The sequence below is a fragment of the Calonectris borealis genome, chromosome 15 (genome assembly GCF_964195595.1).
Source record: "Calonectris borealis chromosome 15, bCalBor7.hap1.2, whole genome shotgun sequence".
Taxonomy (NCBI): Eukaryota; Metazoa; Chordata; class Aves; order Procellariiformes; family Procellariidae; genus Calonectris; species Calonectris borealis.
In genome coordinates, this window is record NC_134326.1 from 12,605,040 (window position 1) to 12,624,879 (window position 19,840).

The window sequence follows — 19,840 nt, forward strand, 5'->3', positions numbered from 1 at the left end:
CCGTCGCAAACCGTCGCAAAGAACACGCTCCGCTGCGCGTGTGCCGAGAGCGCCTGCCGTGAAGCGAGGCGGGGAAGATGGCGGCGCGGCGGGCGGTCGGCGCGGGCAAGTCTGAGGGGAGCGGAGCGCTGGTTTTGGGGGTTCTCACCTGCTTTTTCTTTGCTCACTGTGCTGCTTCCTTGCAGGTGGCGCTTGGGTGTGTGGTCTCCTCAGCTGGGCGCGGCCGGAGAGGTGAGTCTGGCTTTGCCGTGGTCGTGGAGAAGGGCCGTTCCGCCGGCGCCCCGGGCAGTGGGACTCGGGCCGCCTCGCTCGGGGAGTCTTCGGGTCTGGAGATTCGCCGGGTCGCCTGGCTCGGCCTTCTCGCTGGCTTCTGGCCCTGCCCCGGAGCTGTGGGGAACAGGTCGCTTCGTGCCTCCGTCTTCCTATGTACTTGGAGATGGTGGCGTGATGGGGGTGTCTGTCTTTCTCTCCTGACCCCTTTCCATCGGGCATCCCGATTTCCTCCGGCTTTATGGTGTAGGTCGCTGTAACGTAGTACCTGTTGCTCCCCTCTGCGTTCCCCCCAGTCATTGCTCTTCTGTAGTGGCTGCTCCTTCCCCTCAGTCTGGAGGAATGGCGAAGTTGTGCTGGGGGAGCATTGGTCGCTGCTGACTGTATCCCTGACTTCAGAAGAGGGGCTGATGTGGATTCTCAAAGTGCAGAGCTTTGGTCTCTGCTAGAGTCTGTGGAGATAAATTGCAGAGACCAGTGTCACTGAAGGAAGAAGAAATAGGCTTGTGTTGCCTGTGCTTTGCTTACTACCTGCAGTTGAACAGTTACATGCCATCACTTGTTTTACTCAGTTCTTCTAGTCTGTATGTCTCCCACTTAATGTTTATGCATGATTCTTTCTAGAAAGGTGCTCAGCTTTTTTTCTTTCCTCTTCTCCTTACTCATCCATATATAATGTATACTTTTGTTTGTGGCTTATCACAGTTTTCTTTTGCTTACAATGTCCTCTTTCTTCTCATAAAGTTATGATAAGTAGAGTTGCTCTTCGCATGAGGTTGGATTACCTTAAGATAGAGGAAATGTAAGATTCCTTGGTTTGTCGAAGGTATTAATGTATTCTGCTAATACCAAGAAGACAATACTTAATTCATTATAGCTTAAGTTGTTAAATTGCAAAATGATATTCATGTGCTTGTCAAATATTTTCCTGTATTAATTGATGATATTACGTCTGGTGATGATGAATTGTTGTCTTGATGAGTAAAATTTTTAAGTATTAAGCAAATAAACCACTTTTGGTAAATATCTGAAAAAATATTCCATAACGTTTAAATTTATATGTTATGCTACCCCCTGTTGATGGGAAGTGAAAACTTCATAAGGTGTACAGCGTCCTCTTGAAACTAATCAACGTGTTCTGTTTGCCAGTCGTTTTTAAAATGCTTTGCACAGTTTGGCACAAAGCCATTTAAGCCTTAGTAAAACTCACGGTATCTGGTCTTCATTGTTTCTTGTAGCTATGAGTGGCTGCCCAGTACTGCTTTATCTAGTCAGCAGGGGGCAAAATGTAGCTTGTTTTTTTCTGAATCTGAGGTGAGTGAACTGACTGAAAAGTATAGTTTTTTGCTATCAGCTGTCTCATATTGACCTGACTGCATTTTGAAAGTTGTTTAGAATGTCTACTCTTTCAAATATCAGAAGGGATGAATGTTTACAAACTTATAATACTTTTTTGGTACTCAGTCCCTTGAAAAACTAAAATTTTTACTGCTAAAAATTTTATTGGTAAGAGTTAAATAAGTACTAGCTAGTCTTGGGAAAGATATAAATTGTTTGTATGAGTAATGAACCCCACATAAGAACAAAGAGGTGATTGTGTCTTTAAGTGTCCCCAGATCATCACACAATGTGGATTCTCACGCTATATCAATGTGACTTATGGTTTGTGGTTTGCTTTAGGAAGCCTGAGGCTTCTTGTTCAATTAAAAAGCCCTTTCAATGTAAACTATAGAGGGCTTGACCAGTTTTATTTTGTGAGTAGTCAAATGTGTGAGTTCTCTTTATCAAGACAGGTAAGTTCACAATTTTCCAGATAAACTGGGCAGGGACAAAGAACTCTTGTGTTCAGCAGCAAAGACTGTGGTCTTGTCTTGCAGGTGGCTAGCATCCGGTAGCCTTTTTCCTCTGTCATGCATCCACACAAGCACATCTCTGCAGAAGTTTGGGAAGTGGGAGAAAAAGAACAGGATTGTTTACCCTCCGCAGCTGCCCGGAGAACCTCGCAGACCAGCTGTAAGGATACACCTGTGGATTTCCTTACCTGTTTATGTTTAGCAATTTCTGAGCAGATTGTCACTGTCTCTGGGTGACTCCACAAGGCATTAGTTTGATAGCTTATTCATTTGATATTTAAGATTTTAGTCAGTTTGGCATATTTATATTGTAAAAGTTAACATCACTTTGAGTGTTTTCCATTTCTAAATTATATTGGAGCTTCAAGTTCCTTGTAGCTGATCACCTACCTAATATGTGGTGTGAACTGCAAAGGTGCCATCCGCTGTTTGTGGAAGTCTCTGAACTACAAGGAGGTAGAAGTTACCAAGGATGTATCGTTATACACTTGTTCTGTTTGTACTGACAGTAAATAAATAGAGAAGAACATGATTGTATTGTTGCTTCTGTGCACAACTTTACTTGAGTAGTGGAACTAGTGGTGCCTGTTTGATGGAGGTACCATAGAGTGCACACTCTTTTCATGTCTTAATTTCTCTGCATTATAGTTTCTCTGAGATCTGATAATGTGTTGCCTCTTGCTGTGGCCTGCCTTTAATGAAGCTGTTCAGAGATTGTTTTCTGTCATAGTGCTTGCTTGAAATGTTTAATATGGACTGAGAGGTCCTAAAGTTAGGTGCGGAGGGACATGTGAGTCAGATGTGGCATATGATTGCAGGAGTTTTTTTCCTTAGGAAACCATTTTATACTGTACAGTGGGGTTGTTTCTTCAGTCTGTTGCACAATAACTTGTGTTTTACTAACCATAAACTGAAGCAAAGAATCTAAAATCTTTTTGTTACCTGTATGCTCAGTGTAGGGCTTTCTGCTGACCGTTCCAGACAACTTTGGGAAAGGTCACCATAAGTAACGTGGTCAATTTTTTAAAGGCAGTCCTAACAGATCAGTTTTTGATAACAGCAGGTTTCTGCCTGTTTCTCTCTATCCCCTCTTACTGATGAGTTTATAACTGGGATGTACAGTTAAGTGTGAACTGAAACAAGCCTCTTAATTTAAGTTACACATGAAAACTAAAGCGACTAATCAGTGCCACTTTACACCACAGCCTGGGAGAATTTTAGGTGAATTTGGTATTTCCTCACTCTCAAGAACTGATACTTTGGAATTCCATTTTTGTAATTGTTCTTCACTGGGAATTAATGTGTTGTGGCCTCTGTTAGGCACACTGCTCAGCAAAGTAAAGTATTTGCATCTCAAAAGAATAGGATTTTTTTGGACTGTGCTTTTGTGGTCCATGAGCATTTATCGCTTCTGTGAAGATTATGGCCTAGGATGTAGAAATACATGCTGTGTACTGTGCTGACTAATGCAATGTATGTGAAAATGCGGTTATTGACCAACTTACTTATTAAATCAGTTTTTCACCTGTTCATAAAGAATGCCATCTATTTCAAATTCGTATTGATGTTAAATTTTACTAGCTAGTTTTAGCCCCTGTTGGTACAGTAATAATGTTAAATGGGTCTTTGGAGATAGCTCTTCATGCCAATCAAAGTTGAAACCCTCTTCATTTCTGAAGAGCTAATTAAGTTCATTCTGGTAATATTGTTTAGTTGCTATCCCAGTAAGTTGACTTGACAGCAGAGTAATGTTTTTAAGACTGAATGGGCATGTCAGTCTTAGATTGCTTCAAAAGGTGGGGAGGAGGAAAGGAAAAGATGATGAAAAATCTTTTGATTATCCTTTTCAGGGACTTCTGTTTATAAACTAATTCTCATAAGATTGTATTAAAATTTTCTGTGTGCTAGCTACTTTTTTATAATGCTTTCGGTTTCAAATGTTAAAGGTATGCCTGATTTGGTATGTTCACAGGATAGTAGGGGGAGTATTAGTTATTTTATTCCTAGTAAGAATATAGACTGTGGAGCAGACATGTGTGCTTCGTTCTTGTTTTCACAGCAAAATTACTGGTCCTCTAACTTTTTTTTTGCACCTAGGAAATATATCACTGTCGGAGGGAAATAAAATATAGCAAAGATAAGATGTGGTATCTGGCAAAACTGGTAAGCAAAAAGTACTTTGTACTGTATTTCTTAGAATGCAAAATTTAATTGCTGTATTTGCCTTAACAGCCTAGTTGAATCACAGTCTAGTCAGCATCTTCATAAGAGTCCTGGGAAAGAGCATGCATCCGTGCAAGTGAACAGTTGTTTGTAGTTTGGTTTAGCTTCTTTATCCTAGTATGCTCTCAAATGTGTACTCAGGATCATATGAAGATTACGCACTGTGCAAGAATTTTCATAATGGTTTCTGCCTAATAGTAGATGGCAAGGGGAACATGGAAGGATAGTAATGGTCTGGTTTTCTCTTGAAGAAAAAAATAATAGAATGTTTTATCAAGATTTATTCGATATTTAGCTCAAAAGTTCTGTATGTGAGATATTACATTAAAGAAATGGTAATTAAGGAAACTGAAGTTTTTTTATTTGCTCTTTGTAATGGCAAAATAATTTAAATACTGTCTTCCGAATAAGAGAAGGGAAATACTTGTAATTGCAGAAGTTAACTTTAACACTTTGATTGCAGATAAAAGGAATGTCCATTGATCAGGCTCTTGCTCAGTTGGAATTTAATGATAAAAAGGGAGCAAAGGTGATCAAAGAGGTATGTAGTAGTATTCTTTAACACTCCTAGTTTCAAGAAAACTTTTAAAATCTGTACCTATTGCCAGAAGTTTAGAGATGTTTCTATTTCTATGTTTACTTATGTTTCTGTTAAGCCTGTTGGGAGCACATTCAAACAACATATTTTTGTAGCCATCGTATAATGTTGTGACTTATGAATATGCAGAGGTCACTCGTACTGGCTGTTTTAACTTGTAATGACAATAAATTATGTGTGGGTACCCTCTCTAGCAATGCTTGGTCTTAAGTTCATGGTAAATAACACAGAATCCTTGTCACTAATGGCTGCTATTTTTATGTGCTTTGGTTCTTAAAATGGCAAGAGATGAAGGATATCATCAGGGAAAGGATGGAGTTCTGTGAAGGCATGAAAGCTTTTCAAACACTGTAGTTGTTAGGAGTTTCAAATTACTCATTTTTTTTGTAGCCAAAGCATTGATTTCTAGCATAATAATGAAAAAGTAGTATCCTGTATTAGCTGAAAATACTGAATGGCCTAAGTTCATTTTGCCCACCTTGGCATTTGTTTCTAGTCTGCCTAATTAGACAAAGGTGCATGGATGGAAGGCTCACAAATGCTGGTGGGAACCATCTTTTCCACTCCTTTCTTCCCAAAAAAATGTAATAAAGTTGTCGTGAAGCTTTTCAGTCTGTATGTAAAGAACATGCTTAGGTAAAAGATGTCTGTCTTTTAACAGTTTTGATCTCTATAGAATACTTTTTCTGTAACTGACTTAAACTTGCAATTTCTTCCATGTTATCTAGAGATAAGAAGTAGCATTGCTTAAATTCCTACTCAGTTTTTCCATTTCTTTTCCTTTTGTTACAGGTTTTGTTAGAAGCTCAGGAAATGGCAGTAAGAAATCACAATGTGGAATTCAAATCAAATTTACATATAGGTACATTTTTTTCTTATTTTAGTGCAGAAAAATGTCATCCTACCCTACAAAATGTTTTATCCTTAACAAGGTTTTGTTGCCTCAAATCAGCAGAAATGAATAGTTAACTTCTAGTAAACTTACAGGCACTTGCTTCCGGCTTACAGCACAACTGAAGTTAGTGTGGTTGTTGAGCCTTCAGCCATTATTTTGTTATGGTTGGTGTCTGACTGGTGATCTTCTGGCATCTGCTGGATGCATTGTTTTTAAGATGCATTCATCTGAGAATGGAGTTTCTGCTCCCTATGTGGAAAGAGAAAGTCCTGAAGGGAAAGATGCCTGACATGATTATGAAAGACTAGACAACAAAAAGCAAACTGTTACTACTTTTTAATGTTGCCAGTGAACATAGATGCTGGAAGCTTTGTCTGTGGCTAGTACTACTAGCTTTGCAGGATCGGAATCTAAACTTCTCTTAGAAACAGTACAAAAGTAAATGAATATTGACAGTAGACTTCTTAAAAGGGCATTGTTATAGATGATTACAGGATAAGCTTGTAGTAACTACAGCACTTTCCTGCCTAGAAAAATATTAGAGAAATGTTTACTTGTGGTATACTTTTAAGCCCAAAGAAAAAAAATTCCCATTTTGCCAAATATGGTATAAATGTTATTAAGCTGACCTCATAAGCTTAAAGTAACGTGGATTGTAGAGCAGATTTGATTAGAGTTCTTTCGAGCCTTCCAGGCTTGAAGGTTTATCTGCTAGTGCAGGACTGGATGTGTAGATAATGAAAATACCCGTGATGAATGCAATAAAGGGAGAAACGAGGGAAAATGAAGTCTGTAAGACTTCTACAGGAATTCATGATACAAACTACTGAAAAGCAATGGAATTAATACCACATTCAGAGCTATATAATCTAGTAAGCGCTCAGTGTAGCTTCCTTTGGATTTGTCCTTTACTATATATTTATCTTTGCGTGCATGGCTTCTAAATTCACCTTTTTGGTGCTCCTGAAGAATGTTAATTCAACTCACGGGTTCCTCTATAGCAGTAATCTGCTAAATGTAATAGAAAAAAGGTGAAGGAGAGAATCCCGAATAGAATTAACTTTTCATATGCAGTCATGAAAAATACACTGACAAGACAGTTTTTCAGTTGCAGATGTGTAGTAGTTTATTCTTGACTGAATAGTCTTCTCTCCCCCCTGCCTTTTTCCTTCAGCTGAGTCAATGACGGGCAGAGGCCGCTATGTGAAGCGGATTCGTTACCATGGCAAAGGCATGTTTGGCATCATGAAAATCGTCAGGTGCCATTACTTTGTGAAGTTGGTGGAAGGTCCTCCTCCTCCTCCAGAGCCACCAAGGACTGGTTTTGACCAAGCAAAAGAATATGTGCAGCAGCTGCGAAGTAGAACCCTTGTTAATACACTGTGAAAACTTTTGTGACTATATACGTATTTCTTGTTTGCCAATGTAATTATATAAAAGAATTATTAAAATCATGTTTTAGTTATGTCTTTGGTGCTGCTGGAGCTGGATGATGCAAGAATGATCATCAGCTTTTTTCTTATTTGTCAAGCCATAGGTATGGAAAAATCTTGGAAAAGCAGCAACAGATGTTACTTTTTCTGAGTTACTTGGACCACAGCATTCAAGCTCTACCCTGGACTATCAAATCTAGAACATACGGTGTCGTTATAAAGCTTGTAAGGAATTGTGTCCTCATACCCATGCAGCTGTCTCTTTGTTATATATGGTTGGGTCTTCTGTTGTAAAAATGTGCTTGACAGTCACGTTGCAAGATCAAGACTTGGACTAAAATTTGACACCTTAAGGTAGCTACAACAGTGGAACAAAACAAGCAACAATAGTAGCTGAGATGATCAGGCATCAATTTACGGTTTCTTTATCTGGGCCATAATGCTCTTTCCTTACAGCCTGTGTTGTGCATCTTAGGCATAGTGTCTGGGAGCGGGGAATAAAAAAATCATTTGAAGTTCAGGTTTTGACAGAGTCGGTAGGTGGCAATGTTTAGTTTGTCAGAGAGGGAATGGCAGTGAAAACTTACAGCATGTTGAAACTCTGTTCTTGATTCTGACCATGGCATTAATAGTCTGATACATGCATGGAGTTCAGGCTGTTCTCTGTGGAAACTCAGTATGGGTAACAGGCACAACATGGAGAAAAGCTTGTCTTGGTGAAGAGTGAACTAATTATTCTGCAGTCTGGAAACAAATTGCTTTTGTAATGTTGAGGCAAGTAAAATGCTCAATGGATTTAATACAGAATGGCTTGTGGCATATACAAATCAGGCTTTCAGTTCTCTGAAAACAATCCCATTTTTATCATTACTTTGAGGAGAAAAAGACTGAGGTCAATAGAGGGAATCTCATTTCACCCAGTCAAGCTTTCAACTCAGATGGCCAGAGATCATGAACATCAGCATAAAAAGAGAATGAGTAGTTGCTTGTTTCTGCAAATGTCTGACATCTAGACCTTTCTTTTCCATTCTGGGAACATTAGAATGGGAGATAGATTGCTTACCTGATTTGGGTCTTTTTACCACACCAACTAGTGGTAGCATTTCTTACGTGTGTTTACTTTGATCAGTACTTGAATGATGGCAAAGGGGCAGTTATAAGCAAACAAATTATCTTTGTTGTCTTAATGAAGGTGGCATACAGCTGTTTCTTTTGGCTACCAAAGGGTCTCATGATCTTAGAGTGTTAGCGGATTGTGAAGTTACATAAGACCTACATGCATGGCTCAATACCATTAATGGGTGCTTATTTGCAGTCTGTTTTCCTACAGTGCACTTACAGATGCATTACTTGCTTTAAAGCCACGATTTAGTAACTTTTGTCTGAAAGGTATGTTCCTGATAAAACTCTCTATCTCTGTAGTCCCTGATGTGTGTTTGAAGAACTGTTTCTGGTGTGCTATGATAAACAGCTGTGCTTTGTTCTGCCAGCTGCCATTAAACTCTTTTGTCATACTGAATCTCTTACAAGTTGTAGCAAACTTGAATGACTTCATCTTTTTGAGGGTCAGTGATCTGGGAGAAGACTAAGGAATCGCAAAATAATCCAAACTTAATAAGCACTTGTCATCTAAGCATGTAAAACCTGGCTTCCAGGTATTTTGTTGCAGTACTTGTTTTTCCTGCATGCTGTAGATATCCCTTCGGATCCCTTCTGGACCTCGAGACAAGATTGTATCCTTATAGATACCATTGCTCTAGTTATGAATCTGGAGATGGGGAAGAGAAATGAGAATGTGACTGATGTCTTTTCCAGCTTCTTTATGATGCAGCAGGTGGCCCTGACACTCCTTTAAACACACAGACCTGGGCTTTTAAAATTTTTCAGTCAAAAAGCAAGGTTGTTGTTTGTCATTCTTGTTTTCTTTCTCAAAACAATAAGTGGGAAGACTCTTTTTGACATGTTTTTCAGCATTCCTCTTATTCCTTAGTACCCTTTTCTGCCTTCTTAAAGATGCGTAACCCATAGTGCATCCTATGCTGTTGGCTAAGAAAGCTCCACAGCCATGGCTGTAACAGTACAGTGATGGAATATTTGGTGAGATGAGGGGCTTGAACTGGCTTGATCCCTGCCTTTCACTGGTGGGACAACAAGAGTGTCTGAAGTGGTTTCTGTGATGGGTGCATCAGAACATTGGTATGGGAACCTGCCTGAACCTTCAGTAAGATCTAGTGATAAAGCTTTATACCGTCAATTCTATATATAAATAAAAATTGGGGTTTTTGATTCTACTGTGCTTTCTTGGTAGTTAGTACATCTACACTTCAGTTAGATATTTGGTATGGATTCAGACAGAAAATGCCATGCTAACTGCAACAAGTCTTTACCAGAAGATCATTTATTACTGTGACCTCCAATAAAAGAACATTCTTAAATGAGCCATCACCAGAGGGAGGGGGAGAGGCATCTAGGCCTCTACCTGATGCTAATTTTATTAGTAACGTCTGGGGGCACTGTAAACTCACCACTTACGTATGTATGTGCTGATGTTACAGAAATTGGAGAAGGAGCAAGTATGCGTGAAGGTGTAGTAAGGCTTGAGGGAAATCGGAAGAGAGCAGAACTGTGAGCTGTGCTCAGCAATGTGAGATTTAATTGAAGAAACTTAAAAACCTGCTGTTGAGCTTGTTCATAAACATTTGAAGTATTCAGTGAGAAAGTTGAAGTACTTTTGTCAGACAGCCTGATGTCTTTTTGGATGTGGTTTTTTTCCTTTTTAAAAACTCCTGGGCAGTTATTGAGGAGGTACTTCATCAAAGGTAGAGTTAGGAAAGACTCATGAATATGGTTATAAAGTGATCATCAGCCTTTTTGAAAACATGGAAGATACAGGAGGATACGTGAGTGTGATAGACAATAACTGGACAGTTAGAGATCTCCGATTCTCGTCAGGTCTGTACTGGAAAATGCTGTGGTGAGATGGACAATGTTAGGGCTCAGGTGGTACCTGGGTGCAGACAGGCATGTTTTGCCCAGTGCTTCAGCCGTGTTGCTGTACCTGGCATGAACTTGACTAGACCAAGGTCACGCAGTGCGCGCATCTTCTAATTACCCCTCTTTGCACAAATGGGAGGTGTATAACAGCACTGCCACCTCCGCGTTGCGGAAATGCTTGGGACCTCCTTCAGTCGCTGGAGTGAAGGAACAATAGGAATCACTGTTTCCTTTCTGCCAGTCCCTATGAAAATCCACTGGTGGGATGCTGGAAAGTAATTTGCAAACAGAATTCTCCTTGAAGTAGAAATAAGGTTACTCCTAATATCCTCAGTGAACCACAGAAAAAAGGTGTGACATTCTTCACCATATGAGCTATAGTCCTGCTGAAAATGCCCCTATTTCTAGCTTTTCAAAGAACAAGCCTTTTTTGCTGAATGACATCTATCCAGCTGTACTTCAGCCATGTAATTTAAAATAATTACTAATTAAACAAAGTAAGAGACTGTAATAGCAATAATAATCACGGAAGTTACCGTTGGCTGCAGCCTTACATAGGGGAAATAACTTGAAAGGAGGGGAAAGTTCCAGGAACTGACTTTTGAGTACTTAGACTGAAGTAAGGAGCAAGAGATCTCTCGGGAGTAGTCAGCAAATGCAGAGCTAATTTTGTATTTGCTCTATAACATCAACACTCTCTTCTTGTTTCAAGGAAGTTGTACGCTAATACAGAGGGCAGGCTGCCATTGACGAGAATGAGCCAAGGAGAATGTACCTTTACATTGCGTAAATGAGGCATCCACCTCAGGGTATTAGCTCAGGAAATTAATCTGAAAGTATGTAATACTCTTGAACAGAGCATTCTTGAAACTGAAGACAAAACATGGGGCAGAGCATCTGAATAACTACTGCATCTGTGGGTGCTACCTCTGTGTATTGCACAGTAGTACAGCCATCAAGTTTTCTGTGGTAAAATGAATTTTGTCATATATGAACCTAGATTCACTCCCTTTTTCTTTCCTCCAAAAATAATGCAAAAATAATGAAATGGAGGCTTAAGCCATATTTGTATCCATGTGACATCTTTATTTAAAATAAGCTTGGAGTGGGGACCATTGTCAATGCTGCATCAAGTCACCTGTGTCTTTGTCTAACAGTATTGGAAATCCAGCCACCTCTCTGGTAGCCTGCACTAATGCTATGCTACTCTCCCTATGAAAACTTCTTGCAAAGGCCAGCCTGGGCCTCCCAAGCTGTATTCTGTTGTCCTTGTCTTTGTTTCTATTGCCTTGTGCTACCGAGAAGTGGTTGACTCTCACATTGTAACTCTCCTGTTGCTATCAGACCACCCTGCTAGCCACATTTCTGGCAGGATGAACAAGCCCAGCTTCAACCTCATAAATGTAGTTCTCCAGCCCTTGTGCTGTACCCTCTCCAGTTTCCCCACCTCTGTTGCAGTGAGGGACCTAAAACCAGAGTCAATATTCCAGGTACAGCTTCACCAGCATTGATGAGAGGGAGGTAACTTCCCTTAGTCTGCTGGCCACGCTTTTAATAGAGCCAAGCATGCAGTTTGCTGTATCTGTGATGAGAGCATGTTCTTGGCTTACATTCAGCCTGATGTTCATGCAAATCCCAGGTCGTTTTTAGGTCGCTCATCAGAATTGCAGTAAGTACCTGTGGCACCTGTGTTCCAGCTCTCATTGCTTTTCTGTGTACACTAATGAGGACTCCTTTACCAGTATGAAATTGTTCTGTTATGTGGATGATAATTTTCTTTCCTAATAGAAAAGTTGCAAAACAGTTTTCTGGCTTCTGCTATTAATCAAACTCTTAGGCTAGCTGAGAGTGGAGTAAAGGCATTTGTACATGCTATTGTGGTAAACTCCATCAATGTGTGCAGGTAATAAGCAGTGAAATGTGTCTACATCTCTCCTATTGATTATCTCTTCAGAGCAAGACAAACATAGGTCCTTACTGTATGCCGGCCATGTAAATTAAAACTTTAATTAAATGAAAACAGAGTGGACTGTGAGGTGCACTGTACTGGGCCATTAAAGGATTGCTGTTCAAAACCAGCTCTTCTAGATGCCCCCAATTCCTTGCCTTCTTTTTTCCCCACTTAAAATTCCCAACAGTGCATTAAGATGAACTCAGTAGTTAGTAAATTTTCCCTGTGTAGTTTACAAGCTCAAGGTTATGGGCCAGAACAAGTAGTGTCATGCTATAAATCGGGTGTAATGGAACCGCTTGAGAGAGCGCACAGAAGTCCTACTCCCCCTCACACGGTGTGCGTCCTGAACTGAAGGTAGAGTTGGCACAAACCCAGAAACCCCACAAATGGCTGATTAAATCATTAATAATAAGCTTCATCCTGCTACCCTCTCTCTTCTGGAGTTTGAATTCCCTGAATCATTCCAGTACAGCAAGGTGTACTGGAAAATTCTTAAAAGTGCTGCAAATCACAAAAGACAGAAGTTTTCACCAGAAAGGGGATGTAGCTGAACCCCACTGTGGTGCAGAATGAAGGTGGGACACCTCCTTCCAGCAACTAAATGCTTTTTGTCAATGTGCTGTATCATAACTTACATGGCCTTAGCTTTCAGCTATTCCTTGTGGTTCTGGTTCTCTCCACTGGATTAAAAAGTCCTTTTCTGTTTCATTTAGGCCTGAAAAGCGTCACCAGTTCAGTGAGTCTGAACGTTGGACTGTCTAAAGAAGAACTTGACTGCACAGGCAGGGGAAGGCAGTCCTGAGTCTGCAGCCAGGGGCCTCCCAGCAGGAGTGGGCTCAGGCTTTTACTCGGGTTAGTATTCTTGGCTGAAGGCCACCTGGATGGGTTCATATTCTGTCAGCTCAGAGCACAGGCAGAAGCAACCTGCAACGGTCTGTGCTGTGGCAGAGGTGCCCTGAGTTGGAGCCTGTAACGTGGTTCTTGAGAGAAAAAGACAAGCTACAGATACCGAACCTTGAGCTGGAAAGGTTCGATCACTAGGGATGACTTCTACATAGAGCTTATATTATAGTAGTGGAAGAACTATGCTACAATGGTATATCCATGCATATACTCTAGCCATGTTGTGTCTGCCCTGTCCATGTGAATTGGGGAAGCCACCCAAGATCCCTGTTGGTAGCAACCTCTTTTAAATAGCGCTGTTGCTAAGTTTCATCCTGGGTGTACCCAGGGAGTTAGGTAAATGTAGAAATGTGGTTGCAGACAGTTGAATGAGGGAAGACAAATGGCACCTTTTTGACCGAGACATACCTGGAGAAATTTGTGTGTGAAACAACTGGAACTGTGGTGCCCTTAGAAGGGGAAGGTGATTTCCAAAGTCAGCGAAGGGTAGGAACAAAATGATGTGAAACTTGGGTTTACCTTGGGCTGACTGGAGTCAAGAATAAGGGTCAGAAGTCTGGTGCAGTTACACCTCTCTTACCTACAAAAGTCGGTGAAAATTTCTGTCCGAGATCAAGGCAATACCAACTAAACTATTGGCTAAGTAGCTAGAAATGTCTGGGTTTGTCTCTAGTATGTCGCATTTCAAAGCAGAGATTCCCAGCTGTTCTCATGAAGCCCTAGATGTTTCATAGATAGTCTTCATTTGTCTTTTGCTTTTATTATCTATCTCTTTTGGGGACTTACGCTCACTACTTTTGTGGGGATGGATGCTTGGAAAGCAGTTATTGTTCATCTTCTCCATCAGTTCTGATGCTGGATATGCCTGTCTTTTTGAAGTCTTTCAGAGTCTGTGCTGGGAATGCATTTCTTTTCCTAGTGTTGAGAGATTTATATTTTTAATGGGTATTTGTTTTATCTACCACATGCTAGATTTATTCACTTGATAATCTTAATCTCTAGCAACGCAGGCTGTCTTCTCATGTCCTGATCTAGCACGCAGGGATTTTACTCATTTAACAGTTTGGCTTTTAGATCAGATAGCCGCTAGAGGTGAATCCTGCAGTGTGCCGAGTATGCTCATTACCACTGGAACTGAGAGCAGCAGTAACTTGCAGGGAGCCTGCAGCATCTTTCAGGACTGTGCTCTTAGAAGCTTTCTTTACACATTAAGTATATGAATAAGTTACTGTGTGGTGCACGTCTTTCCTTCCTAGACCATATCCTTCTTTAATATGATTTCTCTCTGATAAGTGAGGCTTCTTCATGAAATTTTTGCAATGACTGCCTGTGCTTAGTTACCTCTTCTGGGTGTCTTAGGAGTTCTTTTTTATGTCCATCTTCTCTGGTACGAAACAAAGTCATCCTTCCTTCTTCAAAGTGTGCTTTGTTAAAGTTAGTTGGAAAATGAGGGGGAAAAGCAAACAAAAATACTTTCATGAAGTGACACTTCTACTTCAGCACAGTACAATAAACACAGTATCATTGTCTCCGAACGCAAGACATTAACATTTCTTTCTATCTACAGCAGAAAAAACAACAGGTCTTTTTCTTTTTCTTAAATACAGACGCTTCCAACTTACTACTACTTTAAAAAAAAACCCAACAACTTAATTCAGATCCTTTATCAGACAGCGTAGTATCTTCATTTCTTAAAAGTAGGTTTGGGATGTTATATTTGTTCCTGATAGGAATCATGGGGGCCAAAATTCTAGGTTTCGGAAGGAGGTTAATAATACATTTTCCTGATACAGTGCCTGGGATAGCAGGGGAATCCAGGGGTGCATCATATACCTACAAGGTGAAATGCAACAGCAGCCCCAGCAGTAGACAGTTCCTTGGCACAGCTGTGACTTTGGCAAGCCAAACACATTCATGGCACTGACAGCGTAAACATTTTGTGGCAACTGTGCAAAGCAGGCAGCCAATTATTTTACTAATGATTGCTTCTCAGTGTTCTCCTCCTTCATCTGCCCTAGAGAGGAAAACTTTATTCCCTGTACTCTATCCTCTTGGATAATGGCATAAATGGATTCTTTCTGTAAAAATGTAGTGCTAACACTGCAGTAGTCTGTGCTCTGTGGGACTCAGCTATGTAATTACGTTCCTCCTCTGAGTTCCCTCCTTTTCCAGACTTTATTTGTAGATCCCGTCTGTGACTGTGCTAACTGTAGCAGGAAAAATCTGAGAGCTTGCATCTCTGCTGACTCCTCTCTGAGCTGTTCAACTGCTTCCTGTTAACCAAAGGGATAGAAGAGTTCCTGATGCTTCCAGAGCATTTCCAAAATTCTCTTCCTGGTGATGCTCTTCATGAGGACTTTGCTCTAAGCAGGTGATCTTCTGCTGACTCGTTTGCACAGCTGGTCCAGGTTGACTCCAGTAGTTTCAACTGAGGAACATAAAAAATCGGTTGTGCCCATTAAATTCTCAGAGCAGTCAGGCCCATGGGGAAGTTTAGGGTTATAACAGTGTATATACGCAAACACAAAGAAAGAAAATGTTTGGTACAATATGTGGGTACGTCAAGAACAGAGTGGTAATTCTTCCTGCTTGAAGGTATGTTCTTGATGCAGTGAGCTGAAGGTTACTTAGGAGGAGTAGCATAGCAGGAATCCCAACTTAAAAAGCTGGTTTTGGTTTTGGAAGCCCAGGGTTCATCTCTGTTTAGTGAATCCTGTAGGTGAATCCGAGTGTTGTGTTTGTACTAAGTTAACTCAGCCAGTTTCTGGATAGCAGATGCCTGCTGGAAATATTCCCAGCTTCCTCAGCAGTCATCTAGTACTGTCGTCTTAACAGAATCTTGGAAGATTTCTAGGCAATATGACCATGGCTTCACTCTGACCTTAATTCTGATAAATACAATGATAAATACGAATTGAGCTCCATCCTGCTGGTACTAGATCGCTACCAGCTTCTGAGCTTCCTAGATTAAAGCTAGCTGGAGTGTTCAGCAGTGAAAAGGTAACTTCAGATACCGTCCTCCTGCATCAGTTTTAAAAGGAGAGGGGTATAGCTTCCTAATTGAAGACTGTCCCCTACCTCACCACTGTTGTCAGCTATGGAATCCAATACAGCACTTTCATCTAGTGACAATGATGAAATGGTTATTAAATACAATAGAAATCATTCAGGCCCCTTTTCATTAAAAGCTTCCCTCTTAACTCTGGCTTTCTATGTTCTTGGAAGAGAGCTGGCCAGAAATACAGAACTAGGGAGAGAAATGCTCCCCTACTTTGTTGTTTTGGGGGGACAGGGCTTTCAAGCACACAAAGGTAGGCATTCGCTTCTAAAGCAAAGGATTGATATATTACCATCTAAATCTTAATCTTGAGAGGTTGGGGTGCCTCTCCTCCCAGCTTGGGCACAGGGCTTTTGAACAATTATCTAAGTGGATTAAACTGTGTGGAAATGTCATCTTTTGGGTACTCATCATGGAATAAAGCACCAAACATTTGAGAAATAACCATTATTTTGCATATAACACAAGCCAGAGAAAGAGTGTGAAAAAATGTCAGTGCCCTTCTATTAGCCAGCTCTTTTGAATACAAACAAAATATTAATTTAAATCAACTGAAAGGCATTAAAAACTTGATGTTCTCTTTGCCCCAGAAGCACTCTGCTGATAAGAAACAAATTAAAAATGCAGAGTTTTTAAATAGCAAAAATGCTGCATAGTTCAAATGAAGTTGGTCTTTTTATGTATAGCATTTTGGACTAAAAAAAAAATATTAAATGCACATAAAAATGATTACTGTAAATGGTGAAGACATCAAAGTTTGGCATCAAAGTTAAATGAAAGCACTTGGAAGTCTGTTTGTTTGATCTGTACATAAATAAGCTTACAAAGAAGCCAGGGCTTTTTTACACAGCCGGAACTGGATAGCCAGTTCAAATTCCCCTGCATCCCAGGGATTCCCAAACTAGGTTAGATCCAAACATGGTCATTATTTTTTGTTGGTTATTTTTTTGCATTTGCCCAGCACGCTTCTATGCCAATGCACCAGGGAAGATGAGTTGGCAGAAGACAAGTCACAGGCTCTTATAAAATGCTTTTGAGTTCATATGGAGAGTGGACAAACTCTAGGATACTGAAATAAAAGCCTCCTCCTTCTTCTAGACTGGGAGCAAGGGATATCAAAATGAAGGTGAATTGATGAGTCCTCAACCTCATTGCAACCAAGGCTTGTATAGTCAACTGTAGTCCTCTTGGTTGTGTTTCACCACCAAAGATCCGTTCCTGGCTTGGCAAGAAGGTGTGGATTAGGAATATGGGTCAGAGCTATGTTAATATATCAGCTGAGGATCTACTACAGAACTGAGCTACGCTAATGTTCAATTCATTTCAGTTCGCTTTTAGAAAAAAAAACCCACACCTTGAAATGTGGAATCTGTAAGAAAAAATGGGACTTGACTTCTTTAGTGCCTTTCGCCAAAAGACCCCACTGTGCTTTACAGTGATTAACTCTTAGAGGAATCTGCATGATGCAGAGGAATTACTCTGAGCTCTGGGAGCTCTTTTGGTATAGTGCAAATGTAAGACCTTTATCTACAGAGAGCCAAGCTTCAGCTCATTTAGTTTGAGAGCTGGAAGTTGTAAGCAACTAGAAGAAAGATTTCAAAGAAAACCACCTTGGCTCCTGTGACTTCTGTTTAGTGGCCTGAACCTTTTAGGATCAACAGACTTTCAACACTTAAGGGTGCACGACAGTCAGTAAAACATGCTCTCAAAACCACTACAAATTTAGCCTGTTCCGTTTGGCCTGTAATCACGGCCTCTCTAAGCACAGACCTTTCCCAATAACCTAAGCTGGAGCTGCGTATGCCCCTGTGGTCCAAAGGAAGGTGTTCTGTTTTAAGAGCAACCTGAAAGGCCATACTTTACCCGACACGGGAGAACATGCTGCTGCTTCACCCTGGCCTCTGTTCGTAGCTGTGGAGTTAAACGTCCCTGGGAAGGCAGACTATCTCAGGAGGCACATCAGAGCCTGTGCCTTTGGAGATGATGACTTCAAGGCCTCTTCTGGGACTGCTGTATGAGGTCACTTGCAGGGCAACCAGCAAGGCAAGTCTTAGTGGAGGACTTGCCCTTCAAAAATTAAGCCACAGCCTCAGGGTGTGTGCTTCTGACTTATAAAGGTATTATTTTCCCCCACTGAGAAAGTAAAAATTGTTCTCCCCCCATGTTTTCTTCCATTAAACAGTTCCACAACACATGTCCCCAAAGCCAATGCATTATCTTTGTTCAGGTGGAGTTTCTTTTTCTTACTGGGAAACTTCCCCTGCCAATGCTAGAAGGAGAAACCTGGTCTCCAGGTCACTTTTCTGTTTTCTTGCTGTGAGTGGGAGTGCAGGAAAGATGCTCTTTATGAAAATAGCAATTTTTCAAGTGAGAGAAATAATAAAAAGCCTCCCCTGCAACGAAAACACAGCCTGCATCCTCCCAGAGGGGTGGCAGCTGAGGTGGCAGGCTGCAGTTTGGCACTGTGGTCTGCCCTTCGGGCAACACGCCGCTTCTTCTGCGGTGAGCCCAAATTTCACTGGAGCCCTGCGAGAGGATGGCTGTGCTCGCTAGGGTGGGTGGTAGGGATGTGGTCAACCCCCCTGTTGCAGCATGACGCTGAGGCCACTGGGCTTACCTTCTCTGGATATTTAAGTCAGCTTTTCAATCTGCTTTCCTGGCTCTTGCAGGTGTGTTTATTGTAGTTGCCACTGAACAACGTCTGGTTTATTTTAGGTTTGTGCAGGCTACTGTATTCTCCATTGCTTCCATTTAGCACTAAGTTGAATTTCATGGGGGCCTGCAAAGCATCCCAAGGGAGGGCTGAAGGAAGGAGCCTGCAGAAACGGACAGTGTTGGTATGCCACTGTGCTTAAAGTAAAATCGGTCTCGGCGTAGAAGTGGATAGCAGGCTATCAGTGCATGGCAAGCTGTTTTTCAGGTACGAAATTAGCTCAGAAATTCGCATGGTTCTGCTTTGTGGGCAAGAGGAAAAACCAGGAGAACTCAATGTTATCGCCTGCATCTCCCTTACCTGGGAGAGCTTCTCTGCAAGTGCAACAAATCTGTTTTCCTATGAATGCAAGAGAGCTCTTGAAATAATCTCAATTCAGTCCCTCTTGTTATTTTTAATGGATTCCAGGATGAGCTGGTTGCTACGTATAGCTTTTTTACATACAAATTTGGGTTTAAACCCAGCTAAATATTTAGTCCAATTAAAAGCAAAGTCTCTGCTAAAACAAAGGCAAGGGGAACAGTGGGGAAGGCTTTCATGTAAATGAGCAAAACAACAAAAACAGGAGGACTGAATGTTTGTTATTCATACATATTCTTAGAGGTAATTATTGTGATTTCATTTCTAAAAACTGACCGCTTTAAGAAGAAATGATTGTATTCTAATAAGTACTTGTTTATTAAACTTGCAGTTACTGAAGTTGAATATGAATTATTAAAATGTCTGTGAGGGGCAGGGTTGTTTTTCTTTTGCCAGGTGTCTGTGAAAAATAAAAACAACAGGAGAACATGCAGCAAAGCAGGAGAGGCAAAATGTAAGGCAAAAACTGGCCCTGGATCAATGGTCCCATCCTGCTGGCCACGAGACAGGATTGCCAAAGTCTGCCAGCAAAGCCAGAGCTCTGAACCCCCGTCACCTGCAGGACAGCCCCTTCCCTGGGCTGTGG

General features: G+C 41.0%; 1 protein-coding gene across 2 annotated transcripts; it reads left to right on the plus strand.

The window, feature by feature from the left end:
* Positions 1–50: 50 nt before the first annotated feature.
* Positions 51–19,627, plus strand: MRPL22 (mitochondrial ribosomal protein L22). Of its 2 annotated transcripts, XM_075164265.1 has the most exons (8): positions 51–105; positions 186–231; positions 2,148–2,283; positions 4,221–4,286; positions 4,810–4,887; positions 5,737–5,806; positions 7,014–7,245; positions 12,934–19,627. In XM_075164265.1, the coding sequence occupies exons 1-7, from the start codon at positions 78–80 to the stop codon at positions 7,223–7,225; spliced, it is 636 nt and encodes a 211-aa protein (XP_075020366.1). In that variant the 5' UTR covers positions 51–77; the 3' UTR covers positions 7,226–7,245; positions 12,934–19,627. The 2 variants fall into 2 exon arrangements, with proteins under 2 accessions (XP_075020366.1, XP_075020364.1); XM_075164263.1 differs by lacking the exon at positions 12,934–19,627 and having other exon boundaries at positions 7,014–7,304.
* The last annotated feature ends 213 nt before the right edge of the window (positions 19,628–19,840 follow it).

Excerpts from the sequence above, each read along its gene's own strand:
- MRPL22 (XM_075164265.1), top strand. The coding sequence starts at position 78 with ATGGCGGCGCGGCGGGCGGTCGGCGCGG. Across the intron at positions 232-2,147 it reads AGCTGGGCGCGGCCGGAGAG|GTGGCTAGCATCCGGTAGCC; the intron begins GTGAGTCTGGCT and ends CTTGTCTTGCAG. Across the intron at positions 4,888-5,736 it reads GAGCAAAGGTGATCAAAGAG|GTTTTGTTAGAAGCTCAGGA; the intron begins GTATGTAGTAGT and ends CTTTTGTTACAG.